Source organism: Saxophila tyrrhenica (assembly GCF_035928015.1).
Source record: "Saxophila tyrrhenica strain CCFEE 5935 chromosome Unknown scaffold_4, whole genome shotgun sequence".
NCBI classification, from domain to species: domain Eukaryota; kingdom Fungi; phylum Ascomycota; class Dothideomycetes; order Mycosphaerellales; family Extremaceae; genus Saxophila; species Saxophila tyrrhenica.
Window position 1 is genome coordinate 685,034 of NW_027041736.1, and position 25,719 is coordinate 710,752.

General features: G+C 56.0%; 13 protein-coding genes across 13 annotated transcripts; 8 read left to right on the forward strand and 5 right to left on the reverse strand.

Annotated features, from left to right (window-relative positions):
• Positions 1-9: 9 nt before the first annotated feature.
• Positions 10-1,492, reverse strand: LTR77_002924 (uncharacterized protein; the record flags this gene model as incomplete). Its single annotated transcript, XM_064800183.1, has 2 exons — positions 10-561; positions 611-1,492. The coding sequence occupies 2 exons, from the start codon at positions 1,490-1,492 to the stop codon at positions 10-12; spliced, it is 1,434 nt and encodes a 477-aa protein (XP_064661522.1).
• A 745-nt stretch (positions 1,493-2,237) lies between these two features.
• Positions 2,238-3,785, forward strand: DHH1 (DExD/H-box ATP-dependent RNA helicase dhh1; the record flags this gene model as incomplete). The annotated part of the gene is made up of 1 exon (XM_064800184.1): positions 2,238-3,785. The coding sequence occupies one exon, from the start codon at positions 2,238-2,240 to the stop codon at positions 3,783-3,785; it is 1,548 nt and encodes a 515-aa protein (XP_064661523.1).
• A 1,026-nt stretch (positions 3,786-4,811) lies between these two features.
• LTR77_002926 (uncharacterized protein) lies at positions 4,812-5,648 on the forward strand (the record flags this gene model as incomplete). Its single annotated transcript, XM_064800185.1, has 1 exon — positions 4,812-5,648. One exon carries the CDS (start codon positions 4,812-4,814, stop codon positions 5,646-5,648), a length of 837 nt encoding a protein of 278 aa, XP_064661524.1.
• A 1,449-nt stretch (positions 5,649-7,097) lies between these two features.
• Positions 7,098-7,534, forward strand: PRT1_2 (Translation initiation factor 3 subunit b; the record flags this gene model as incomplete). The annotated part of the gene is made up of 2 exons (XM_064800186.1): positions 7,098-7,273; positions 7,339-7,534. The coding sequence occupies 2 exons, from the start codon at positions 7,098-7,100 to the stop codon at positions 7,532-7,534; spliced, it is 372 nt and encodes a 123-aa protein (XP_064661525.1).
• A 316-nt stretch (positions 7,535-7,850) lies between these two features.
• PUP1 (proteasome core particle subunit beta 2) lies at positions 7,851-8,958 on the reverse strand (the record flags this gene model as incomplete). Its single annotated transcript, XM_064800187.1, has 2 exons — positions 7,851-8,741; positions 8,911-8,958. 2 exons carry the CDS (start codon positions 8,956-8,958, stop codon positions 7,851-7,853), a joined length of 939 nt encoding a protein of 312 aa, XP_064661526.1.
• Positions 8,959-9,086: 128 nt separating this feature from the next.
• LTR77_002929 (uncharacterized protein) lies at positions 9,087-13,676 on the forward strand (the record flags this gene model as incomplete). The annotated part of the gene is made up of 1 exon (XM_064800188.1): positions 9,087-13,676. The coding sequence occupies one exon, from the start codon at positions 9,087-9,089 to the stop codon at positions 13,674-13,676; it is 4,590 nt and encodes a 1,529-aa protein (XP_064661527.1).
• A 198-nt stretch (positions 13,677-13,874) lies between these two features.
• Positions 13,875-14,368, forward strand: LTR77_002930 (uncharacterized protein; the record flags this gene model as incomplete). Its single annotated transcript, XM_064800189.1, has 2 exons — positions 13,875-13,932; positions 13,980-14,368. 2 exons carry the CDS (start codon positions 13,875-13,877, stop codon positions 14,366-14,368), a joined length of 447 nt encoding a protein of 148 aa, XP_064661528.1.
• A 350-nt stretch (positions 14,369-14,718) lies between these two features.
• Positions 14,719-15,948, reverse strand: LTR77_002931 (uncharacterized protein; the record flags this gene model as incomplete). The annotated part of the gene is given in 3 exon segments (XM_064800190.1): positions 14,719-14,982; positions 15,039-15,102; positions 15,119-15,948. 3 exon segments carry the CDS (start codon positions 15,946-15,948, stop codon positions 14,719-14,721), a joined length of 1,158 nt encoding a protein of 385 aa, XP_064661529.1.
• A 1,463-nt stretch (positions 15,949-17,411) lies between these two features.
• On the forward strand, positions 17,412-17,986 carry LTR77_002932 (uncharacterized protein; the record flags this gene model as incomplete). The annotated part of the gene is made up of 2 exons (XM_064800191.1): positions 17,412-17,520; positions 17,574-17,986. 2 exons carry the CDS (start codon positions 17,412-17,414, stop codon positions 17,984-17,986), a joined length of 522 nt encoding a protein of 173 aa, XP_064661530.1.
• A 704-nt stretch (positions 17,987-18,690) lies between these two features.
• On the forward strand, positions 18,691-19,821 carry LTR77_002933 (uncharacterized protein; the record flags this gene model as incomplete). The annotated part of the gene is made up of 1 exon (XM_064800192.1): positions 18,691-19,821. One exon carries the CDS (start codon positions 18,691-18,693, stop codon positions 19,819-19,821), a length of 1,131 nt encoding a protein of 376 aa, XP_064661531.1.
• A 1,200-nt stretch (positions 19,822-21,021) lies between these two features.
• LTR77_002934 (uncharacterized protein) lies at positions 21,022-22,725 on the forward strand (the record flags this gene model as incomplete). The annotated part of the gene is made up of 3 exons (XM_064800193.1): positions 21,022-21,306; positions 21,354-21,728; positions 21,778-22,725. The coding sequence occupies 3 exons, from the start codon at positions 21,022-21,024 to the stop codon at positions 22,723-22,725; spliced, it is 1,608 nt and encodes a 535-aa protein (XP_064661532.1).
• A 236-nt stretch (positions 22,726-22,961) lies between these two features.
• On the reverse strand, positions 22,962-23,555 carry LTR77_002935 (uncharacterized protein; the record flags this gene model as incomplete). Its single annotated transcript, XM_064800194.1, has 2 exons — positions 22,962-23,405; positions 23,433-23,555. The coding sequence occupies 2 exons, from the start codon at positions 23,553-23,555 to the stop codon at positions 22,962-22,964; spliced, it is 567 nt and encodes a 188-aa protein (XP_064661533.1).
• A 602-nt stretch (positions 23,556-24,157) lies between these two features.
• On the reverse strand, positions 24,158-25,491 carry MTM1 (Carrier protein, mitochondrial; the record flags this gene model as incomplete). Its single annotated transcript, XM_064800195.1, has 2 exons — positions 24,158-25,251; positions 25,308-25,491. The coding sequence occupies 2 exons, from the start codon at positions 25,489-25,491 to the stop codon at positions 24,158-24,160; spliced, it is 1,278 nt and encodes a 425-aa protein (XP_064661534.1).
• Between the last annotated feature and the right edge of the window lie 228 nt (positions 25,492-25,719).

A 25,719-nucleotide genomic window follows, 5' to 3' on the forward strand; every position in this document is an offset into this window, starting at 1 on the left:
TTGCGAATGTCAGGCGGCAACCCAAGGAGTCTGCTGTTCTGAGTGTTGGTCGTGGGAGTAGTTTGCTTGGCTGGAATTCGCAATGAAGGAAGCCGACTCGTGTCCGCTGGCGGTGCTGACGACATATTGCTCGCCGCCGCGATAGTCGCCATCGTGGATCTGGAGCAGCTCTGTGGTGAGCGTACGGACGGCTGTGGATGTCGTGATGATGTACGACTGGTGAGGTGACACTGCAGGTGTGGTATCGTTGTGCCAACCTTGGTTGAGTTGAGTCGGCAGGAAGGAGATAGTGGAGGTATGAAGGCCACGTAGTTTGAGGCTCAGGGCTCGTGCGCACGATCGCGAGACGGATGTAGTAAAGAGTGCTGTCAGACCATGTGAAAGTTCATGCGAAAAGTGCATGTGACAGAAGATGAGTGACGTAAGGAGAAAGGTCCGGAGACGTTCTGGATTCTTGCTGATGCCTCTGGGGCTCCACAGTTTGCTCGAGGAACAGTCTTGCCCGGTTTCAATCATTTTGACACATGCCTTTTCGTTCTCCATGTCTGCAACCCAGATCGCCTGAAAACATCCTTCATCCCCTCCTTCCCCTTCGCAACATCTGCCAGACTCCACCGAACCGCCGTAGGTACGCGAAGTAGTACATCGCTCCGAAGATAGCCCCACCCAGATGCGCCGAATGTCCAACCGGCGAGTTCGAATGCAAGAAATATGTGTCGACCCCAACGAACAGCAACGTCGTAGCCCACAGCGGAATCGCGATCGGGATGAACATGATGTTCGTCGGCAGGAAAGGCATAAGACACGCCGCGGTTGCACCGACCCCCATGACCATCCCCGATGCTCCGAGGCCAGATCGATACGTCTCTACCGGCATGTAGGAAGACATGCGTCCTCCTTGTTTCTGCGGTGGTGATCTCTGGTATGCATCATAGAGGAAAGAGGCCGAGCCCACCAACGCACTACCCACACATAATGGTACTATGTGGGCAGCTCCAATGCCCGGGATGAACGCCAGGGCGCTGCCGAAGGAATAGAAGGCGAACATGTTGAAGAAGAAGTGCGGGAGCCAGTTGTGGGAGAAGGCGGAGGTGAGGGCTGTCCAGACGCGGCCTTGTCGCCAGCCTTGTAGGCTGATCGTGAAGTTCTCTTGGAGCTTTTGAACGAGGCCTGCGTCTTGAGTTGCTTTGGCGTACTGCCATGCTCCGAAGACAAGAGTGTTGAGGCCGATGATTGCCCAGATGGCGCCCGTGGCTGATCGTTGCGACTTGTCGGCTGTGAACCGAGTGGCGGTAGAGAGCGTGCGGTACATCGTGTCTCCAAAGTATACCTGTCGTCCGGTACTTTTGTCGATCATCCCGCCGAAGCGGGAGAAGAGGGGCGTATCTCGCCACTGGTAGAGGTCCATTGTTGGTCTGCGTGTGGCGTATCCGATACGGCTGTAGCGAGTGGAGTTCTGGACAGCGCGTTGGAGTCGCACAGTTCGTTGCATGATGAAGGAGGAGTGAGCAAAAGGAGGGAGAAAGAAAGGAATGTCGATATCTCTTGTATGCAGGAGAGGTTACACAAGGTCCACCGTTTCCTCCCTGGTCGGCGTCTATGCTGCAGTTGGTGTTGTGTTCGATCGATGGACCAGGTGAATGTACAGAAACTCTGTGAAATTAAATGAGAAATAAGTTGGACTAAGTAATGTGCACGCAAAATGCCGAATACTTCGTCAACAGGACAGACATGAGCAGATGAGGTCGTGAAGCTGCTGCATGGATGCCTCAGTCCAACGGTTTCCTTGGTATGCGGCATTGGCTTCAAGAAACACAGGCAGACTGAGCTTCACTTCACTCCACTTCACAACAACCTCTTGCCCTCGCGCAGTCTGCCAGAACCGCCACAAGCGAACCTCCAGTTCTCTTGAAAGCCGTGTCGCTGTCGTCATATCAAGAGAGAACAAAGACTCACCCACTGATCAGACCTGCTCCTTAGCACACTCGATCTCGAAAGCACTCCCACCTCATTCCTACTCGCCCGAGCACACGACTTTCGCTTGCGCAGCGCGTCAGGAGGCTGAAGTCAGCTGAATCGTGCTTGAGTCAACACATTATTGGAGACCTATAAGAGAGCTGCGCTTCGACCACCTTCTATAACCCTCGATATCTGTCACACGACCGCGTGCACCATTACTACAACACCTCCCCAACCGCAACACCTGAAGGCGCCCAGAGCCCCGCAAAACACACATCATGGCCTCCGAGCTTGCGAGTAAGCTCGAGGGGACCACTCTCACCGATGGCAGCACAAACAACGACTGGAGGAGTGGGCTGAAGCAACCCGCAAAAGATGGCAGACAACAAACGGAGGACGTCACAGCGACGAAAGGCCTGGAGTTCGAGGACTTCTACTTGAAGAGGGAATTGTTGATGGGCATATTCGAAGCAGGGTTTGAGAAGCCGTCACCAATCCAGGAAGAGACCATCCCAGTAGCGCTCACGGGCAGAGACGTGCTGGCGCGAGCGAAGAACGGCACTGGCAAGACTGCTGCCTTCGTCATACCCACACTCGAGCGCATCAACCCCAAGCTGGAGAAAACCCAAGCACTTCTGTTAGTACCGACACGAGAGCTGGCGCTGCAGACATCTCAAGTATGTAAGACACTCGGCAAGCACCTCGGCATCAACGTCATGGTCACAACCGGAGGCACTGGTCTCAAGGACGACATCATACGGCTGAGCGACACCGTACACATCATTGTGGGCACACCTGGTCGCATTCTCGATCTCGCCTCGAAAGGCGTGGCCGATCTCTCATCTGCGCAAACCTTCGTCATGGACGAGGCTGACAAGCTTCTGTCGCCCGAGTTCACTGTCACAATTGAGCAGCTTCTCCAGTTCCACCCGAAGGATCGGCAGGTCATGCTGTTCTCTGCCACGTTTCCCATTGTCGTCAAGTCTTTCAAGGACAAGCACATGCGGGATCCACATGAGATCAATCTGATGGACGAGCTCACGCTTCGAGGTATAACGCAATACTACGCCTTCGTGGAGGAGAAGCAGAAGGTGCACTGCCTCAACACCCTGTTCAGCAGACTGCAGATCAACCAGTCCATCATCTTCTGTAACAGCACAACACGAGTGGAGCTTCTCGCCAAGAAGATCACAGAACTTGGCTACTCCTGCTTCTACTCGCACGCAAAGATGCTGCAACAGCACCGCAACAGAGTCTTCCACGACTTCCGCAACGGTGCGATGCGCAACCTCGTATGCTCAGACCTCCTCACCCGTGGTATCGACATCCAAGCCGTCAATGTTGTGATCAACTTCGATTTCCCCAAGAACGCTGAGACCTACCTCCACCGCATCGGCCGCTCTGGTCGCTTTGGTCATCTGGGTCTGGCCATCAATCTGATCAACTGGGAAGACCGATTCAACTTGTACAAGATCGAGCAAGAATTGGGTACCGAAATCCAGCCCATTCCAGCCTCTATCGACAAGAAGCTGTATGTGTACGACACCCCCGAGAACATCCCACGACCGATCAGCTCTGCACCGCAACAGCGCGGACAGCAGTCGCAGCAGGGTCGTCAGCAAGGCAATGGCCAAGACCTCCAGAACCCCGCGAACCGCACAGGAGGCTACCCGCGCGGCAGAGGAGGACACAGAGGTGGGGGAGGGTTCCGTGGGCCGCCTCGCGACCAGAATCAGAACGGCTTCCAAGGCCCACCAAGGCAGGGCGGCTATCAGCAGCGGCCGCCTCAGCAGCAGCCTGCAGGCCCACCTGCTGCTCAGGCATAGCACGCCAAAGTGAGCGCCTGGCTCACTACATCATGACTTTTTACCAGGCGTTGGCGGAGTTTTGTGACAGCAGGCTGGCCGGCGCGCCGCTCGTGGACCGGCCCCACTGGCCGAGTGCTGTTTGTGTACGAGTGACGACCATCCCCGGTTCTTATGCTCCGGAACACCCTTCTCTCACGACCGATACTGGAACGACCTCTTCCACTACCTTCTCAACTTATCCGAGCCTTGTGGGTTCTACCACGACACTTTGCACATCCCCTATCTCAGTATACGACGAACGACAGGACTCTCATCTTGCCGTCCCAACAAGATGATCGTCAAGCGTGGTGCTTGCCTCTGCCTCTTGACGAGTCAATCCAAACTACAACAACCCTGAGCGCAACAACACGGCTCGAAACACGACACGTTGATTACACCTTCTTCACTCCTTCAGAAGGTGCACGATCAGTCCGGCCAGCGACCTCACGACACTTTCATTCACGACACAAGACACCAGCACCGTCCATCGTCGCAGCTGCAGCGTCGAATGTGAGCATTGGGAGGGAGCTTGATCTGGTAGAAAGAAAGGAAGCGTATAAAACATTTTTGGAGCGCGGACAGGGAAGGAGAGGGGCATTATGTGGTGCGTGTTGATTACGAATGGCCGGCTACTATGTAATGTTCCGCTCGAATGACAAGATATGTTCGCCTTCAACTATGCCTCTCCTTTCTTACAGCCTGCTGGTACTGGTGGATTCATACTGCTGATTCTGATTCTAGGACCTTCCCGTGAATCCTTCTCCGGGCGTCTTACGCAACAAAGACATTGTTACGTCCCAGGCACCACTGGAACCCTCTGACGACCCACGAGTTATCTGTGCAGCTCTAGAAGATGTGTCGCGGCGTCCTATATGATGGCTCCGCTGGCCGCTTGCACCTACCATGTATCCTCCTTGCACTACACCCACATACGCACCAGGTGTTTTTGCTCTATCGCCACACCAACCGACCGTACGCTTACTGCTTTCTTAATCTGGAGGAGGAATGGCAGAGCAAAGCCAAAACGTGTTGTCAAGACTGGTTTCGGCTGATGAGTATGAGGCTTTGTTGGCGCTGGTGGAGTTGAGGAGGGATAGGGTGTTTGGGCGGGGAGCGGCAGTTACTTCTGGGGCTGCTGAGCGGGTGGAGAAGAAGGGACGGGAGGATGTTGACGGAGGTGTTGTTGGAGCGCTGTTGTATGCTGTGGAGTCGGTGGACGATGAAGACGAGGAGGATGGAGAAGATGGACATATTGACGACTACAGCTTTGACGAAGATGAGGCCGAAGATGATGAAGATTTCGATGAGGATGCCGACCAGCAGGACGAAGAAGAAGAAGATGATGATGATGATGATGATGACTTCAACGCACCGTACGCCTCGCCACCGCCCACCAACCAGCGGAAACGAGCTACCCGTGGAAAAGCCATATCCTCGACCAAGGACTCAGCGAACACCAAAGCCAAACCGAAACCACGACCTCGCCGACGCCCGGATTGCACCACCGAGAAAAGCCACGTCTGCGACTGGACAAGCTGTCCGAAAACCTTCGCCACCAAGGGCGGGCTTACCAAGCACGTCAACAGCGAGCACACCCACAAGAACCAACATCGCTGCCCGGTGCCCAGCTGCACCGTGCCGCCTGCGTCCGCGCGAGAGACCGTGGTACGACATCTGCTGAACTTGCATAAAATTCCTTTGCCCACCACTGAGAAGGGGATGAAGTTGGTGGAGAAGAAGGAGGTCCGGAGGAAGCAGGCGAGGGTTTTTGCGGAGTGGGTTGGGAACGGGGACGATCAGGTGGGGAGGGAGTTCTTCTTGAGGGGTATTGGGGAGGGCTGAATAGGCCGGTGGGAAGAGGTGTAGGCTTGTGGAGGTGGAGTTTTGGCGTGGTGGGTGCGTGTCGGGGGATGCGTGGTGATGGAGGTGAGGGTTTGTGGAATCGACTGACGAACACCACGTCTGCTTTCTGGGATGTCAGTGACGAAACCGCGGTGAGCGAAGACAAGGTCCAACAACAACTTGCACCGCCACTTCTGCTGACATCCATTCCAAGATAACGACAGCATTTGCAGTCAGCCAGGCAGGCTTCTCCGTTAGCCACAGCAACACATCATCCATCAACTTCATCCTTCCCAGCGTCGCCCTCGAGCCCTCATCCAAACCAGCCTAATTGATTGCAGCCCTTACTCCGAAACACAGAAACAATTGGTCAAACACCCCATCACATTGTTGCAGTTGGAGCCACCATTGCAGTTGAGATTAATCGGCAGAGGCGGCTGCGTACAGCCGCATCCACACTCCGAACGGCAGTTTTCTCCATCCACGAGGGTGTCGTTGCATTGCACGACTGCGATGGCGTTGGCGGCGCCTGTGAGGTAGGCTGCCTGTGAGGTAGGCTGCCAGTCCGATGGTGAGAATGGTGAGCTTCATGTTGAAGGGCTATGGATGGGGTCAGAATGGTACGATGTATACGGAGGAATGTCTTACGACGGCTTGTGGGTTCTCGCTGACGATGTGTAGTCGCGGTGGTTGAGGAAGCAGACGGCGAATGCGCTCGCCTTTGATGCGGACTGCAAGTAACTTCCCATATGCTAAGTTACGAACCAGCTCGCCCGGCCGCTTGAGTCTCCCACCATTCCGATGAGCTGCATGGTCCTTCGATACTCATGTCTCGGGCCTGCTACCGTTACCCTTGTCTGGTGTTGGTGCCGGCACACAAGCACGAAGCGTTAGCCTTTGGATGGAAACACTACACTTTGCTACTGCGGCCTTTGCTCCTGCCTCCTTCCCACAACGATCGGCGACCGCATCTGCGAATGCGAGGGTCTTCGTAAACTCAAACCAGCTCGCATGTGGAGCCGCTGCTTTGCTGCAGTTAGGGCGAAAATTAGTGAGGAGAGTGATGAACAGATCCAGTGAGAGAGCAGAGGACGAAGCAAAACAACCATGAGCTTGTAGATCGAGACAGAAGTGCTTGTAGATCGTGCCATACCTGCCCTAATACCATTGTCGACCAGGATCAGGGCTGTCAGCAACTGTTATAGTTTTGGTGCTGGGGTCGTGAGGAGTAAAGCTTTACGGCAGAGGTCGGCAGATGCTTGGAGTCATCTGAGGAGTCATACCATTAGACGGAATCATGACTATCCGCATTGTGTTCAAGGCTCTAGCACCGGTACTAGAGACGGTAGACCAGGTCGAGAAGCACGGAAACACGAACGCAACAGAAACTGCTCATCTCCATCTATACCGCCTCTGCGACCACGGACCCGTTTCCTTCCCTTAGAGACGATGGACACTTCTCAGCGCGACGAAGCCTTGATAGTCCTCAGCGGCCTCCCGACAGCATCAACCCAGGAATCACAGCGCGTCCTGAGCAGATTCCTCCTCCAGAAGCTCCAAGCGCAAGACCCAGACGACCACGCCAAGATCTACGTTCCCGTAGATATCAACGGGCATACCGTAGGGTATGACGCAGACCCTTGCCTCTTCCCGCAAATGAAGGTGAATCACGTTTGACGAAAGAACACAGCCTTGCTATTGTGCGCTATGCTAGTTCTGACGCGGCGGATGCCGGTATCAGTGCTCATAACGGCACGGCGCTGGATCGGAACCACACTATGGTTGCTGAGAGGCCGGGCTCATCGCAAGCTTTCGGGTCGACACGGGATCGGGGTGGTATTGATGAGCAGCGGATGAGAGGGGTGACTGCGTTGCAGACTGTTTGACGGGACATGGAGTCGGGTACGAGGCACGGGTGGTAATCGCTACGGAGTCTGTAGTGGAGTCTGTAACACAGCATTTGATCGTATGTCGGCTTCCTGTCATGCTAGAAGCATTGCAAGTGTCGGGTTTAATCTAAGGTCGAGCGAACAGCTACTGCGCGTGAACGGTGAGTTGCCTGTTGTTTCGGTGAGGGTATGGTTGATGCTCTTGATACACCCACGCTATGCTCCTCGCAGCCATGTCATCGGCCGCGTCTATGGTACATACCGGATCACGCTCCACAAACGCCTTCCTTCTTTCTTGCTTGATGTTGACTCCTCAGCTATCCACCTCCATCTTCTCCCCCACCCCGGTCTCTCCATCCCCGATATCCTGCACCGTCACGTACTTGCTAATCTCCTCCTTCGTAATGACCTTCTGATCCAAGACCGCCGTCGTCCCCTTCGCAAACTTATAATTCCTCATCTTCTGCTCCCGCACGTTCGGTGTGATGTAGTTCCGCAACAACTCCGTCTTCTCCTTCGTAATCACACACACGTCCACGTTGCTTCCAGACCCCAAGTCGTTGAAGATACCGGCTTGGATGGCTTGGGCGCAGAGCGCAACGGCTTCGTCGCGGGTCATGCTGTTCTTCCATTGCGTCTCGAAGACGCTCATCGCCGCCAGCGAGCCGGATCCCATCGTGACGTAGGGCAGCTTGTCGGTGCTGCCGTGCGCGTGGACGGTGAAGAGGTGTGCGCCCGTGGGATCACAGCCCGCTACGACGAGGTACGCGCCAATGTGCCCTTGGTACCGGAAGAGGTGCTGCTTCAGCATCGTCATCACCGTCACCACCCGCGGCTTCCTGCCCGTCGATAACGCATGGAGCTCGAGGTTGGACGAGATGAGCGCGGTGGTGAATTCGGTGTCTGCGGCCGTGCCTGCTCCAGCGCACCAGATCTGCGGGCTGATGTAGTGCAGTTTCTCGCAGTTCTTGTCGGCGACGATGGGGCCGGAGGTGGCGCGGGTGTCGGCGGCGATGACGACGCCGCCGTCGTAGAGGCAGCCGACGATGGTGGTGCCGGTGGATGTGGCTTTAGGGAGGGGGACGCCGCGGGAGTGGAGGGCGAGGTTGCGATTGTGGTTGGAGAAGTCGAAGCCGGGCATGGTGGTGGTGATGGGAGGAGTATAGGGGGGTGTTAGATGGGGTGTCGAATGTCCGGTGGTGATCTTGGTGGAGATGGAGGAGTGGTCGACGTTGTGGTGGTGAAGGTGTACGTAGTGAGGTCGTCGCCTTGCCCCAAGCTCTCTCCAAAGAAACGCGACACATCGCCGAAGTTTAACCGGGCCTTCGGCGCGTGAACTTCAATGAACTTCACGAGCTCTTCGAGTTGCCTACCACTGCCTGATCTCTCTTCTCGACCTCCTTAAAGCGCACGCCGACCATTCGATTCGACTGCGACACCGGCAACATCGCTCCAATCATAATTTGATCAACGGAGGAAAGCAGCGCAAGGATCACGACTAAAACTTTGAAACATTCTAAGACCGCATGAGCGCAGGACCGACACCAATATGGACTTGAGCGGTGGTGGCGGCGGAGGGGGAGCGCAAGCAGGGTCTGAACTACGCGACATCGAGACCGAGCATATCGGCTTCAGGACAGCTTCTAGCGAGGACCGAGTCCAACTACTGCCTTCAGCATGGCCGGCCGACAACCTTCCACCCACTACCTCTTCCCTACTGAGCGTCGCCCCGCGAAAAGGACTCATTGCGGCTGCCGGACCTGAAGCTGTTGTTGTCGCTACTACGGACAGTCTGCGGCACACCTTTCTACATGAGGCGGCCTCACAGGGAGTGAAGTCGTTCACCCCGCAAGCGACGATACAGTTACAGAGGGCATCGCAGGTGTCGTTCTCTAGCGATGAGAGCTGTCTGGTGGTTGCGGCGGAGCAGGGAGGAGGGTTGGCTGTGTACGACACGAATGCTTTGGCGAATGGAAACACCACCACGGCCTTTGAATTGGCCACGGAGGGCGAGAGCGTGAGGCAGCTGGTACCAAACCCCAATCCAGCATCAGATTTGAGCGGATTTTTTGGAGTCGTGACGACGAACGGCAAGCTGTTGCTGGCAGATCTGAAGGAGAGAAAATTGGTGGCAGCATCGAACGGCAGCAGCATTCTCCACGACAATGTCTCGTGCGCCTGCTGGTCGCGCTTGGGAAAGCAGATTATTGCAGGTCTTGCAGACGGGACAGCTGCGCAGATCGACCGGCAGGGCGCGATCAAGGCACGGATACCTCAGCCGCCGCAGCTGGAAACGCTAAAGGATCCGTCTTCGACCGCCTTGCCGATAACTTCGATCTTCTGGCTAGAAACGGACGACTTCCTCATCATCCACACTCCAATCAACCCTCCCGATGCTGGCGCCAACGACGACTCGCTGTACCATCTCGCCCACCGCAACAAGCAAAACCAGTCATGGACCTTCAGCACACTCACCGACCCTTGCTTCTCCTACCTGGACCGTAAGCCAGCACATCACTTCATACAGCGGTTGAGGGAATGGGGCAATCTGACGGAGCTACTGGTCGTGTCGAATACTGCCAGCTCCGACATTGGCATGTTCACACGTAGTAAGGTGCCACTTAATCCCGACGACCCCTTGACCGACACCTGGGCCGAGACGAAGGCCTCCGACCAGCGACGCGCCGCAATGCCCATGATCAATAACGCCGACACCACTCCCATTGGTATGGCCATCGATCTGAGCGCCAAGGAGAAAATCACTCAACCAATCCCGAACGATGACATGATCGATGAATCTCCTGTGCCGCTTCCCGCGCTCTACGTGCTCAACAACGAAGGCCAGTTGAGCATGTGGTGGATCATCTACAACGAGGCGGTGCGGCAGAGCATTACCTACCCGGACATGATCGTTGCTGGTGGGCCGCGATCACTCGGTGAGCAGAAGCCGCAGCAGCCGCAGGCTCAATCAGCGGCGTCTAGCATGCCACCTCCTTCTACAACATCGCCGTTCGGTGGTACGTTTGGTGCTACCTCCAAAACACCTTCGCAGCCACCGGCGTTCGGACAGACTTCATCGACACCCTCACAGACATCTACGTTCGGTCAACCAACATCCACGCCTTCGCAGACATCTGCGTTCGGCCGACCATCATCCGCATCTTCGCAGACGCCCGCTTTCGGTCAACCTTCTTCAATGACTCCAGCTCAGAAACCCGCCTTTGGGCAGTCCTCGTTCGGCACACCTAGCACACCAGCTTTCGGTGGGACTTCTACAATGGGCAACCGTCAGTCACCATGGGCAGGAGCCAGCTCGATCGCCACTGGAGCTGCTGGAGGCTCTGCCTTCGGAAAGCCAGCTTTCGGCCAGACAAGCAGCTTTGGACAGCCAAGCGGGGCTGGAGGAAGCAAGACTTCTGTTTGGGGCACACCGCAATCATCAACACCTCAGCAAACACCCTCGGCCAGCGGCGGTGGCGTGTTCGGCGGAAATGCTTCCAACCAAAGCCCGTTCCTGAACCTTGGTGGAAAGCCTGCATCGTCGTCGTCTGGATTTGCAGCATTTGGCGGAGGCAACAACACAGCGTCGCCGTTCGCTTCTGCGGCCAGACCCAGCCTATCGGCGGAGCCATCGGGATCTACCGTCTCCTTTGGCAACAATACCAGCTTCGGCTCAAGCAGCACGAACTTTGGTGTGCAGAGCCAGCCATCTTACTTTGGCTCGCCAACGCCAAGTGCGGCCAGCGGTACGTTCGGCAAGCCTTCCGTGCCCGCCAGCAGGGAGGAGAGCATGGGCGATGACCACACATCAGCCACCGCATCCACGGCTAAGCCACCCACTCAGAACGAGAACAAGAGTCCGTTCGGGCTCGGGTCTGGCGGCTTCAAGCTGGGCAGCACTTTCAAAGGCGACGGAAGCGCGAAGGACGACCTTCCCAAACCAAGCAATCCTGGTGCAGGCTTGTTTGGCAGCAACTTTGGGAATGCTCTTGGTGAAGCCAGCAAGACATCCTCAAACTCTGAAGGCACGGGTGGGCTGTTTGGTAGGTCGACCCCAGCTCAGCCCGCGATCAAAAAAGAACCCGGTACGGAGGAAGAGCCTAAGCTGAGCGAGATCCCGGCTGTGGCGCCGAAGCAAGAAGAGAAGAAGGCTTCCCCTCCGCCGTCAGATGATGCGCCTCTACCGCCCGATCCTACTACATGGAAGCCCAAGCCTGGTGCACAGCCAGCTCCGGTTCCACCTGGATTCGAAGGACTCATGGGCAAATCCAAAACGAAGGAAGAGCAACCAAGCGAGGCTGATCCCATCAAGCCCGAAGACCAGGGTCCTGATGAGTCGTTGGCAGGCTCGCCACCGATCGATCTGGGGAAGGAGACGTTCTCTGAGGGTGTGAAGTCGGACGCTGAGCCGGAAGGGCCGCCGGATGATGGTGACTGGAGCGACGAAGAGGATGAGGGTGATGAAGAGGATGGCGAAGGCGAGGAAGGGAGCGAAGACGAGGAGGATGAAGGTGATGAAGAGGACGAGGAGAGTGGTGGTGAAGAGGGGGCGCGGAAGGTTGATGACCAGGCTGGCTTGTCCGCCTTCCAAGCTCGAATCACGCCAGCCAGTCCCAAGAGGAAAGATGCTCAGCCTACTGACTCGACTACGCCTGCTACGGAGAAGAAGGTATCTTACACCCCTGCTACCGAGCGGAAGGAGTCCTACACGCCTGCTGGGATGCCTCAAGCGCCGATCATGTTTGCGCCGCCGCAGAGGAAAGGGCCAGAGTCGCCCAGGAGCCCGAGCCCTCAGCGTTCGACTACCAGTCCGCTGAGGCCCATGCCCAGCTTTGGCTCTCAGCAGCAGAGCAGGCCACCGCCACAGCCAGCCGGCAGTCGGCAATCATCCTCCTCTCAAATGTTCCGGCCTTCACAGTCTCGTACGACATCCCAAGCGTCCGCGCAACCATCTCAGCGCATTGCTGTACCTGCCGCTCAACTTGCGCAGAGCCAACAGAGGCCAACTTCGTCCCCAAAGCCCGCGGAGCCGGAGCCTGGTGAACTTGAAGATGAGGAAGCGGATCGCATAAAAGCTATTCTTGCTGCACCGCTCGAACCTACGCAAGACGTTCCAGCGTTCCTAGCTCATCAAGACTACGTCGCTAGTGCAGACGACAAGACAGGGTTGTTAGGACAGATGGAGCGGGTGTACAGAGACATCAACTCCATGATCGATACGCTCGGTCTGAACGCGAGAAGCATGAAGGAGTTCATAGAGGGTAGCCTTCACGGCTCAGGCGACGAGCCTAAGAATAGGCTCGACCTCGAGAACGAAGAGGACTGGGTGCTTGGCGAAGTCAACGAGCTGGCTGACATCGTCGATGGTGTGGAGAGACAGCTGGAAGACGGCAGACTCACTGACGTCCGCGGTGCCATCGGGACTCTGAGAGAAGAGGAAAGCGGCGTAAGCAAGCTCCGCACGAAAAGCGCCGACGTGAGAAAGCACGTCATGGCCCGCAAAGACCCCGAGCAGCTCGCGCAACAGCACGCCGCGCCTCTACCAATGGAAGCGCAGACGATGCAGTCAGAGCTGCGACAAGAAGTCTCATCCGTACAGAAACTGCTCGCCAAAGCCGAAGAACAACTCAGCATTCTCCGCGCCGAACTCGCCTCCATCCCATCTGCTCAAGGCACTGACGGCCGCAGCGGCAGCGGCGTCCCGACCGTCGAGGCTGTGGAGAAGACGATCAGGAAGATGACGCAGATGGTCATGCAGAAGAGCGGCGACATTGATGTGCTCGAATCGCAGATCCGGAAGCTCGGTGGGCCGGGTGCGCTCAAGCCAGCTGGGAATTACGAAGACGAGCTCATCGCGGGCATGAAAGCGACTCGTCTATCACGGTCTCCGTCGGCTGGGCTGAGGAGTTCGCAGCTCAGAGCGTCGGCTTATGGATCTCCCGCTGCTGCTAGGAGAGGCACGCCTGGGAGAGGGACGCCCGGCAGGGGGACGCCGGGCATGAGGAGTTTTATGGATGTGGGGGTTGAGGAGGTTGAGGCGTTTAGGGTTAAGCGGGAGGCGAGGGGGAAGGTGTTGGAGGCTTTGAGGGGCAAGGTGGAGAGTAGGGGTGTGAGAGTTTTGAGAGTGGAAGTTGAGTAGTGCGGGAGGCTGGATCGGGTGTATGTTGGACACGGTGGGTGGGTGTAGGGTAGTTGGAATGCCATTCAGCTGCCGTCGCCAGACGAGCAGCAGCGATGTATTGACTGCCATTGCATTCGCCTCAATTTTGTGCCAAGACCTGCTTCAAAGTCTGTTTCGACTTCACATGCTCACTTCCACTAAGAACGTATCGACAGAATGGCGGCGCAAAAGGCCGAGAAGAAGCGCAAGCGAAACAGAAAGGCGCGCACTGAAGGTAAGCGTCCTTCCACAGTATTGTAGACCCCAATCTAATAGTCGCAGTCTCCTCCGACTCATCCTCCTCCGACAACGACTCGCCACCCCAAAGCCCAGCCAGAACCCCAGCGGTGCCCACCGATACAACCAAGCAACAGCCCGACCAAACCGCGACCAATGCCACCTCTCCTCCCACAGCTCCCCAAAACCCAGAGAATTCACCCCCACCACCACCACCCCAACAAAAGTCTTTGAGCCCAGAGCAAGCCTTCGAAGACTTCTACCTCCGCCAAGCCACGAAGGAATTCTCCAATGACCTGGATAAGCTTCGCTCAGCGCCGGATTTCAAGGCGAGTAGTGTCGAGGTGTTGATTGAGGCGTTGAGGCAGGGGAGGGCGTGTTTTGGTGCTGAGGAGAGGGGGAGGATTGGGGAGGGGATGGTTGGGGGGCGATGATTGGGGTGGATGGTGGTGTGGGCGAATGATGGGCTGGCGGTGCTTAAAAGAATGGATGGATAGTAAAGTCTACAGGCTAATTCGTGGTGAAGGCCATGTCGAGAGGACTGTAGAAGGGAAGTGGAATTGAGCGTAGTAAACGTTTCCAGTTGATTTGTTTGTGTAGCGATGATGCTGGGCCTCTGCCGATGTACAATGACTCAACACGTTTCCTTCTAGTACATGCAGTGCATGCAATTCCGTACCTCCGGAACAGACGCCGCGTAGCTCGCCTGTCGCTCGTCCATCATGCCAAACCGAACAGATCTCATTTACAACTCACGACCATCTACTTTCCTTCTTACTTGCGCCTAAGGACTGAGACTAGCCTGTATCTGAGCCTTGCGCGCTTGCAGTGCCTGCAGAGAAAACTGGAAGCTCTGCCACCTCCACCACGCCTTCTCCGCATCCGTAGCAGCCTTGGGACAGCCGACGGAGAGGATGTCACCTTCGCCGTCGTGGAAACCGTTGGGAGAAGCGACTTGCTGCGTCGAAGGCGTAACGTCTTGCTGCTTTTGAGACCGTTGATTTTGAGGCGTCTGAGGGTTCTGCGGTGCTCGAAGCTGCTGCGGTGTCTGGGGTTGTTTTGGTGTATGGGGACTCTGCTGCACAGGGACGTACGGCTATGGACTGGCGTAGTGTTGGCCTTGGACGTGCTGTTGGAGTGCTGCGTGCCGCTGGGTTTGTTCGAAACGCTGTAGCTGTGCGTACTTCTGAGCCAGTGCAAAATTTTCTCCGTACCGCTGTTCTGCTGGAAGTTGCTGCGGTTGGACGGATCGTTGACTTGTAACGTCTTGGCGAGCCTGGAACGACTGCTGGATAAAAACAGCTTGGTCGGTCGGTCCATATCGCTGCGTCTCGTGGTCGGCATGCATCTCAGAGTCCGACTGTGCATGAGCATCCGTCCGAACTCCACCGTTCGTCTGCGCTTGATCACCCTGCTGCGCAACCACAACGTAGTCGTCCAAACCTGTCCAAGCTTCCGGCCTAGTCATCTCGTTCTTCTCCAGTATCTTGTACATCTCCGAATAGATCTCCGCGATCAACTTGGTCATGTTCCTCAGCACAAACGCCAAGTGCGTTAGGAAGTACAGCTCACGAACACCATCGCCCGGACCGATGAACCCCCTGATGTAGGTAACTAGCAACATGCGCATATCCTCCTTGTCCGTCCGTCGAACCTGCCGATCGAAGTGATGGCTCCACATAAATGTGACGAGAAAGGAATGCCAACTTCTCTGCGTTTCACCAGACGAGTAGACGTGCTGGATATCTCTGAAGAAGTCCACCATCGATCGTGCGTCAGTAGGAACACTGGTGGCGTCATTCTCCAGCTTCTCTACCTTCGCCACAAGCCAGTCTTCCAGGTTACGAGGAAGGTAGCGGTAGTCCGGGTGGAACATCATCGGTCTGCGGCTGTCGGGAGGCGGAGATGGAGAGGTGTAATGCCTGTCGGAGTCCATGGACGATAGGGAGAGACTTGACAAGGAGCTGGCGGAGTTCATGTCCTCGTTGGGCGGGCGGTCTGGTTTGGCCGCCATTGTGTGCTGGTAGAGCCACAACGTTGGTGGTAGCAACCGGAGAGGCGATCGTAAGGGAGAAGAGGTGAAATGTGTTGGCGGGGGACATGCTGTCGGGAGGGCACGTCCTCTTCTCAAATTTACTGCACATGCTAGCTGTTTCCATGGCCGCCACATCTAGTACAGGCAAATGGCGGTGCATCGTGGCATCAGGACCGGATCCTCTTTTGCTCGACAAACGTATTAAAGCCGTTTGTCATTGTCTCAATGGACCATCGACTAGATACGATGGGCGTGACCGGTGTTGGGGTGCATTTTTGGCGCCCAGTTCAGCAGAATGCACATATTCATGCTTCCAAAAACTCACTGCGATCGATAAAGAGCCCTGAGCTGTCGCGCAGATGAGGCATTTCTGCCAGGGCGTAGCGCTAGATGAGAGCTGTTTCTTTGGGACGAGATAAGAGTGGTGGTGAGAAGCGGATGCGTTTCAGGTAGAAAGAAGTACGGAAGGTATCAATGACTCCTGAGGCTTACACTGACGTCTCTCTACGTGGAGCCATGTAGTCGAGATGGATGTCGGCGGCGCTGAAGGATGCTCTTAAATCCCAGCTCATGGTCGTAGTGTTTAAGCTTGCATCGAGAAGACTCATGGCCTGGCGTCCGGAAGATGATCACAGACCCTCCTCAATACCGGGGCGCCGAGACTGCTCAGCCCGCAGCGCTCGGGGTGGTGTCTGAGGTCATTGCGGGCTCATGATTCAAGCAACTGACAGTGACAACGGTCAGCCGGGGAAGTTTGGCGGGATGCCGATGGTGAAGTCTTCTCCGGGACCCGATGGCATCCAGGTGGCCATGTTGCTCTCCTTGGTGGTCTGTCACTATTCGTGAGAAGAGATCCATCGCAAGGCTCATTCTAGTGGACCCGCCCGAATGGTTGTTGAACGTCCGCCGCTCCAAACAGCATAGGCGGTTCTGGACATGTACTTCGATGGTGAAGTGAGCGATGAAGTAAAACGGAAGTGAAGTGGACGACAGAGTGACGTTAACCGGGCTAGCCAAGGGACAGCCGCTGCAAGCCACACTTTATTCCACATGGCAGCTCTCCGATTAGTCGACTGCTAAACTCTAACGCTGGCTGATGATGGAAGCGACTCGAAGACCCGGCGTCGGCGCAGGTGACAGCAGTCAAGAGTGTCTAAGCTTGCTTTCCAACAAGGTTGCTTCCATTCACTCGACCTGCGCTCCTGACACCACTTAACACCCTTTCTTTCACCACACTCTCCACAAACAGCCTCTCTATCTTCATCACCCTCACGACTGCCACACCGTACGCTCCACCGCCGCCGCTCACTGTCCCGTTGCCGCGCCTCGATCAGCCGCTTATCTATCCACTGACGGACATCACCACCATCGCCACTGAGTGCATCAGCTAGCCTGCGACACCGCAATCACTAACACGACATATCACTACCACCTCCGACACCATGCAGCGCTCTAGCTCCACCTCCTCCATCTCCTCCACGTCATCGCGTGCCTCTTCCGCGGCAGCCGGCGAGACCATGCAGATCTTCGTCAAGGACGTGGCCGGCGACAGTAAGTACTGCGCAGCGTGTCATCATAAACCACCCTCACTAACGTCGCCCCAGCCTTCCCAGTAACCATTCCCGAAACCACCACCGTCGGCAACCTCCGCTCCCTCCTCGCCCTCCGTACCAACCTCCCCGAATCCCAACTCCGCCTCGTCTACGCCGGCAAGCACCTCAGCACCTCCACCGAACCCTTGACACACTACAACATCACCCGCGAAAGCACCGTGCACATGGCCCTGCCCATCCGCGGCGGCGCACCCAAGAAGATCCGCTGCAACTTCAAGGACTGCAAGGACGCGGCGCAGCGGATCGTAGGCGACTGCGGGTTCTGCCAGGGACACTTCTGCGGGAAGCACAGGATGTTGGAGTCGCATAACTGCACGGGGCTGGAGGATTGCAAGAAGGAAGAGAAAGATCGGAATAAGGAGAAGCTGGAGAGTGAGAGGACTCAGGCGATCAAGGGGATTTGATGGGATACGACATATGCAGGGCGGCATTCTTCCGTTCCTTGCGTTGCGCCTAGTGATGGGTGCAGACGCCGGCTCGTGGCACTGGAACACGGAGCTTTTGCTTGGGATAATGTAATGACGATACATGGGTAGAAGCCTTGATTCAGCGAGGCGTTTTCCAGTAGGTAGATATTGTATGACACAGACCACGACGGTCAGCTTACAATGAACTCGTCCGCAAGCTCTCCCATGGCTCTTGTCTGCATTGCTCACCGTCCGAGTAGGTTAGCACTGAAGCTTCGGGGATTCGCCTGAGCGTTTAGATCGAGCTGGCCACGTCTGGCGGCGGTTCAATGTCTCAATTAGTCTAGGTAGCTGGCTAGATAACTTGGACTTGGGGACTCATCGGGCAATAAGGTCAGCTGGTGCTACGTTGTCTGCTTGGTGTCGTTGAGTAAGGAAGGCGAGCGAAGTCAGAATAGACAGGAGCTCTCTTCACATGCTTGCCAAGACCTTCGAGCAAAAGAGGAAGGAGCAGCCTTGCGGAAACGACTCGCGGCTTCCCTTCACGTGCCGTGATCTTACGAACCTCAAATCTTCACTTGCGCATCAAAGTAACCTGTCATATTAGAAGCACCTTTCGTCTTCGTTGTCACATTCTTCACATCGTCAGAACAGCATGAGTACAACACACACCTGACTTCAGCAGCGCAACCCGCCACAGCATGGCCGACCAAAAGTTCCAGCAACAGCAGGTCGGACACGCGCCTCATACAGAGCAGGAGGTCGCTGAGAGCATTAAGGATGCACAAATCCACCGCGACTCACTCACAGAGCCGAAGAGTGCAGGTGGCAATGTAGAGTCCCCGAATACGAGACTGGACCCTCAGGCAGAGCGAGACCTCTTCGGCACATCTATGTCTTCTGTGGCTGGAAACCATGGATCGGAGCCTCGCTCGTTCTCCCACGCAGACAACGACAGCAGCCGTTCACAGTTCACACCATCCAAGCAGGAAGTATCGAGTGGTAACGGAGAAGCAGTCGATGGCAAGTCGATCCACGTCGTGTTGAAGGATGTGGAGGTGGACATCTCTAGCAAGGTTGCTGCTGTGCTCGCTAGTGTGGTAGTGCCGACACACGCCAAAGAGGGCCTGCGAGCGACGGAAGGTCTGAACAACGACAGCACCGGACCCATCAGTACCACCTACCATGTCACCGCTCAAGTCACAATCACCCACGCAGAACCATCGAAGCAAGGCCCAGAGTCAACACAGCAAGTTCTAGCGCCGTCGGCTCCTGCTCCGCAGGCGGCGGTACCACATAGACCAACACCTCAGCAAGCTGTCCCGGTGAGGACAAACCAAGTGCAACCATCAAGCGCTCGCCCGACAACCGCCCAGAAGTCGGTTGCTCAGGCGTCTGCACCCGCACCCGCTCCGGCAGCTTCGGCGTCTCCGCCACACAACTCGATGCCACCGCCTGCAGCACCAGCTAGCATGCTTGCTAATCTCAAGTTGTCGTCGAGAGCAGACCCAGAGGCACATCTGACAGACCCCTCCATCGCCGGCCACCTCCTGCCGCCGATCGTGATCCTGTTCAGAATGGGCAAGGCCTCCAAATCAAAAGCTCTTGGGCAGTTTGCCATCGACCTTATCGGCGAAGCGCTCTGGAAGCAGGAGCTACCCACCTACATGAACGCAGCTCCACTGCCAAGCGACGAGGAAGCCGTGAACCCCCTTCTGTGGGCAGCAGTCCGTATCATTAGGATGGAGGATGCTGAGCGTGCGGGCTATCTCGAGGGGCTGCTCCAAGCCTTCAAGTTGGAGCTAGATGAGGTGGATGAACCTGCAGCTTGAGATATCGGACATCGTGCATAGCGGGAGGGTGGTGTTGCATTCTCCAGCATCGGATTGGAAAAGCAAGGGCATTGGTTGATGATATGGTTGGTTGTTCGCACTCCCGCGATGTGAGAAGCGTTGAGGAACACGGAATCCGGTACAGCAGCTACACCGCCAGGTAGGGTTCCTTGGCAGAGAAAGTAGCTGACCTTCAATGAGAGTCATCATTTGACGCCAGCAATAGCCGTCTCAAAGACCGTCCCGAGGCCTGTGAAGCATCGCCGTGATGATGTGCGGCAGGGTTTCGTGCTAACAAGAACGGCGGGCAGATGTTGTGGCGCCGACAAGACTCCCGGGACGCTTGAAGAAGACTGCCGGTACGGATCGTGCCTGCGCAATCTTCGGATCATCTTCCCCAAGTGTAAGGTCCCCCGTCTCCAGCCCGGCCAAGAAGACTTGGAGCAATTGGCACTCCGCTGCCCAGAGTGCACGACGTGTCCTCCTCCCCATCTCCCCTCCGCTTCTCTATGGCTTGAGAGGCGCCGACAAAGAATGAAGTCCCGCCACAAGAGCCTCGTGTCGAACTTGCGTACAACTCCTGCGTCGCACAACGGCGTGCCCAGCCTCACCATCACGGCCTTCCGCGTCTTATCATTCACGCATCGACCCTCCGGGTCCACCACCCTTTGCTCAGCCATGCTTGGGTGCTCGATACGCATCATCCTCCCACGCCCACCCCTTGGCAAGAATGTATCGTGAAAGAAGTCCCACGGTCGTGCAATCACTTGGCGAGCGTCGATCACCATTGACTACCACTCCTCGAGCGCTATCTTCACCAATTTCCCGGGCATCTGCTTTTACAGCGCGTCTCGGCGCCTGTCGACGGCCCACTGCTGGGCGTGATGGTAACACGCTGTCTAACTCTATACGCTCTTCACTGTCTCACATGGACTACTCCTGGTGGTGCTTGAGCATGTTATCGCTCTTGGTATGGGAGTCTCAAACAACATACCCTTGGCATGGGCATGTTTGCGTTGCTCGTGGTGGGCCGAGATGACGAGCGCTGGACCGCTGTGCCCTCAACCAAGATACGGAGGCGTCCTCTTTCGAGAGCCGGCCGTGAATACTAAAGGTAGGGTTTGAGTACATACATATTCGGTATCTTCTACTCCAGTTTCTCCTCGTCTTCCCCAATCCCCGTTATCAGCACGCTCCACCATGGCACCTGTCCGCACCATCGACTTCGGCAGCCCTTTTGATGAGAAGGAGGAAGAGAAAGAGAAAGAGTCACTCGAGGAACCTCGCAACGACAGCGTTGCAACCGCCACCACCGCCACCACCGCTCCCACCAGACCAGACTTTGGACGCAGAGACAGTCTTGCATCGCTATCCGTCGCAGCAGGGCCAAACCGCTACTCAGGCGAACCCACCTGGCCTAGAGGATGGAGGCCGTACGCCTGTCTCTTCGGAGGCTTCCTTCTCATGTTCAATAGCTGGGGCTTGGTAAGACGACACGACTCGCTTCACGAGAGATTGCTGACGGCTTCAAGGTCAACGCCTACGGCACCTACGCCAGCTACTATATGCAACACCTCCTACCTCGCCAGGACATTCTTCTCCTCAACCTTGTCGGCTCGACTCAATCCTTCGTCGTGCTGTTCTTCTCAGCAGTCGTCGGTCGCTTTCTTGACGCCGGCTATATTCGCCATCTACTCATTGTTGGAACAATCTTCGTCAGTGTTGGATCATTCGGCCTGAGCGTCGTCAACGGAGATGCGGGTTGGAGAGATGGCAGATACAGCCTGATATGGTTGACCCAGGGTCTCATCAGCGGCCTTGGAATGGCGTGCTTCTTCGTCTCCTCATCCCAGGTCGTTGCCACTTGGTTCAGAGCACGGAAAGGCATGGCTATCGGAATCGTTGCTGTAAGTCCAGCGATATTTAACCTACCTCGATCGTGCTAATTCTCCTCAGTCAGGTGCAAGCATCGCCGGCTTGGTTTACCCCGTCATGATTCGCTTTCTTCGTGAATCTGTCGGCTTTAACGACGCACAGCGCTACGTCGCTACCCTGACGACAATCACGTCCGCCCTGGCCATCTTCATCGCTCGACCCAGCCCGGAGCACCTCGTCAGGAAGCCAGAGCGATGGCGAAACCACAGAGTCTTTATCGACACCCAGGCCTTCCGGAACACACCCTTTATGTTCCTCACAGCCGCTATCTGCTTTCTTTTTTTCGGCTTTTACGCCGTGTTCTTCAATCTTGAAGAGTGGGCAGCATCTACAGGCCTGGGCGCTCGCGAGCCCATTCGAGGCCAGACCGAGCAAGTCGAAACTCACGAAGGCGCCCTTGCTACACACTATCTCCTCGCCATCATGAACGCCACATCGACACTGGGCAGGATCAGCTCGGCATATCTCTGTGACCATTTCGGAGCCTTGAACGTCCACGCCGTGGTCACGTTCATCGCTTCGCTTCTTGTCCTCTGCCTCTGGACAACAGCAAAGACCGTACCAGCGGCCATCGCCTTCGTGGTCCTCTTCGGCATTTTCTCCGGAGCGGTCATTGGCCTCCCACCAGCATCCGTCGCCTACATCCTTGGCCTCAGCCCAGAAGCACAGTCACGACTAGGCCAATGGGTCGGCATGATGTACTCATCGTCAGCGATCTTTGCTCTGACAGGACCGGTCATCGCAGGTCACCTCATCAGCGCCTACGGGAACAACTTCCTCACCGTCCAGTGCTGGAGCGGCGCCTGCATGTTCATGTCTGCCGTGTGCATGGCGATTGCCATCTACTTCAGGCGGAGGGAGGCAGCGTTGTCTCAAGCATCGTCGCCGGAGAGGAGGTCCAGCTCGCCTGCGGCATCGACGTTGCGCACTGCGATGAGCAGAGAGGCGAGCGAGAGACAGATGGTATGATGACATGATCTCTTGAAGCATAGCGAAGGATACTTGGGACACAGCAATCAGCTTGCTTAGCATTACTATGGAGTACATATTTACTGGATCATACCTGGGCGGTTACGGATAGAATAGAAATGATACCCACGACGAATTCGCTTGATCAGGAACGCCTTCCAAGTACCTACCACCTAGGGCCGCTCAGATAGACGTGAGTGACAACATGAGAAAGCAAAAGGAACCTTCATACAAACCTACGGGCACCACACAATCTTGAAATCGGTCTTGCCGTGATAACAGACGGTATCGGCTGTACTCCCATCATCAATCTGATTAGGGTTCGTCCAGCCCTGGTCAAGCGGACAGTACCACGGCCAACAGCTTTGCGAACGACAAGTCTCGCTGCCCCGGCCATTAGGAATCGGATACGCACCGAGTCCAATGTCGCCCTCGCTGCCTTCCATGATGCTGACATCGTACGCCGTGCCAGTCTGTCCAGCGTACTCGCTGTAGCCGAACTCGAAAAGCGCTTGGTTCACCCACTGGCCATCAGTGCCCCATTCAGCGTGACCGGAGAGGCGGAGGCCAATGCCGTAGTAAGGGGCGTGGATGATCTTTTGGTGGCCTGGTTTGATGTTGGTGGGTTCGGTGTAGGCGACCATGTGGAAATCGCTGGTAACGCCGTAGATTGCGACTGACTTGGATCATGGGCAGTTGTTCCATACGTGGAGCTTGAAGATGTCGGCGCCACGTGGTTGGAGGGAGGCGGAGTTGATAGTGATGAAAGGTGCGGCGGTAGCCTTCAAGGCCAGAGCGCCAATAAGGAGTGCTGTTTTGCTGGTATGCATGATAGATTGCGGTGCAAAGGGTGTACTGATCACCAGCAGGGTGTCGTAAGAAGCAACGAATTCAAAATGGTATCGAAAGAAACTGGGCCAGACCGAGACGAAAAAGTGATGTGAGGTATGCGACAAAGCACAATATAGTCAACAATGGGTATTAGTGGCCCTCTTTCAAGCTCACCTGATATTCAAGTCGAGGACAAAGGGTCTCACGTCAATAGCCATTGTAAGCCAGACAACCCGTGGAAAAGCCTTTGTGCCGTTGAGGAGCGTGGCAGATTCTCCCTCCTTGGACCGAAGCGTAGCAAGACCAGTATCGTGGTTCGTGAGACAATGGAAAAGATGTGAGAAAGAGTTTCTGACTCAGGTCGAATCTTGAGACTTGAATTTGAGGAGGTAGAACATCGCCTCTGCGGCATGAACGCCTCGCCAGACAACGCAGTGCTCGTGTATCTCATGCAAAAATGCGCCAGCTACCATGCCTTAATGTTACAGGGTATAAAGTGTCTCCAAGTGCTCCAAGAGGCCTTACCGCCGCCGCCCAGACTCCGCAAGGTAGTCGTTGCTGATTGAAAGGGCCGATCACCAAAAGTCCTAGCCGGAGATGCTCATGTTTCCGCCTTGCCCTCCTTCCTCTCGTTCACGTTTCTCGCCATTTTCTTGCCAATCTCGTAACTTGAGATCATGATCGCACAAGCCGGCGCGACTTTCATACACCGCGCTGCCCAGCCCTTGAAGAGTCCAGACATGCCCTCTGTGCAGTAGATATGCCACAGGAAGCGCGGCATTGTTCGGTTTTCCGGGATATCCTTCAATGAATGAGATCCGTTCGCTCCGGAATAGAGCACCGTTTGCTGCCGCGTTTTGCCAACGTCGAAAGGTGTTGTCACGAGGGCTGCGATGGCGCCGGAGGTCGCACCAGAAAGAAATGAGTCCGTGAGCAGTTGTGAGTGCGTGAGGTCCTTTGTAGGCTCGCCGGATATGGCTCCTGCTCTGCGTCGTGCAGTCGCAAGTCTCTGCCGACCATATTCATATCCCCACCAATAGAAAGCAGAGAAAGGAACGTCTCGCCAGAATGTTAGTGTGAGACCTCGCCAAAGCGAGCGATATCCGTCGGTCGACACCATATCCCTTAAGCCAACCACTGTTGCGCGCATCACGCCCTTTTCCTTTGTAGAAGTCGCCTGCATCCTGGTCCGCAGCATCTCGATCGGGCTGACAGCGATAGCCGCTGCCACGCGCGCGACTGAGCCAGCAGCAAGTGGTGCGTATGCATCGCTCACCCTCCCCTTCATTGGACTTCTCTGGCTTGTCCGAAGCCAATCGTAGCCAGCGAAGTAGATCACATTGCCCGGGACTGCCATCATCAAAGTGGGACTCAGTCCTCTCCACAGCGTCCATATTCCTTCATTTCGCGCGATCTTTCTTATTCCATCGAGCGTCGAATTGAAGGTCCGGCGTTGTGTCTCTTCTGCTGCGCAGTCAGAGATGATGGCCTCGTCCATGACGGCAGAAGCAGATGGAGCAGTTGTGGTGTTCGCGACGCAGAATTGGGATTGGTTCTGCACCCAGAAAACCTCGCGACAGCATGCTGTTACGCCGAGGTTGGGCGGGAGTTGTAGGAAGGTAGGCAGGCGGGAGGTGGAGGGGTACGGACCCTGTTGAGATTGAAGCCGCACTCGGACGACGTCTAGAGGAGTCACTAAGCGACTGTCAGCGTCAATATCTCATAAACCACTTGAAGCATTGCATATTCACCAAGCAGAGAAGTGAGAAGGCTGCCGGTGATTGCACTCAGCATCTTCTGCGTGATAGACGTATCCGCTTCCATGACCCGTACCGGAGGGGTGAAGTTGGGCGGTGGTGGGTGATGGCGGCCATCGCCTTCGAGTTGGCTGTCTATTCTATCGTGCCGCTGTCCTCTGGTCTGTGTCGTCGCCATCTCCCCTGCCTTCGTCCTTGCTCCGCTGCCCGCAATGGGCAAGGAGCCTTGTTGAGAGTCGCCAACCAGTGTGCTCGTGTATGTGTAGGCGTTCTACTGTACTGTAATAGGGGGCGTACGGTGGTATGCGCGAGTAGGTCGGTAGGTGGAGGTGTAGTGATATTGTTATCAATCGAACTTTCTGTCTGATGATGCGATGACTTCTGGCTAGACCCGAGCCGAGATCGG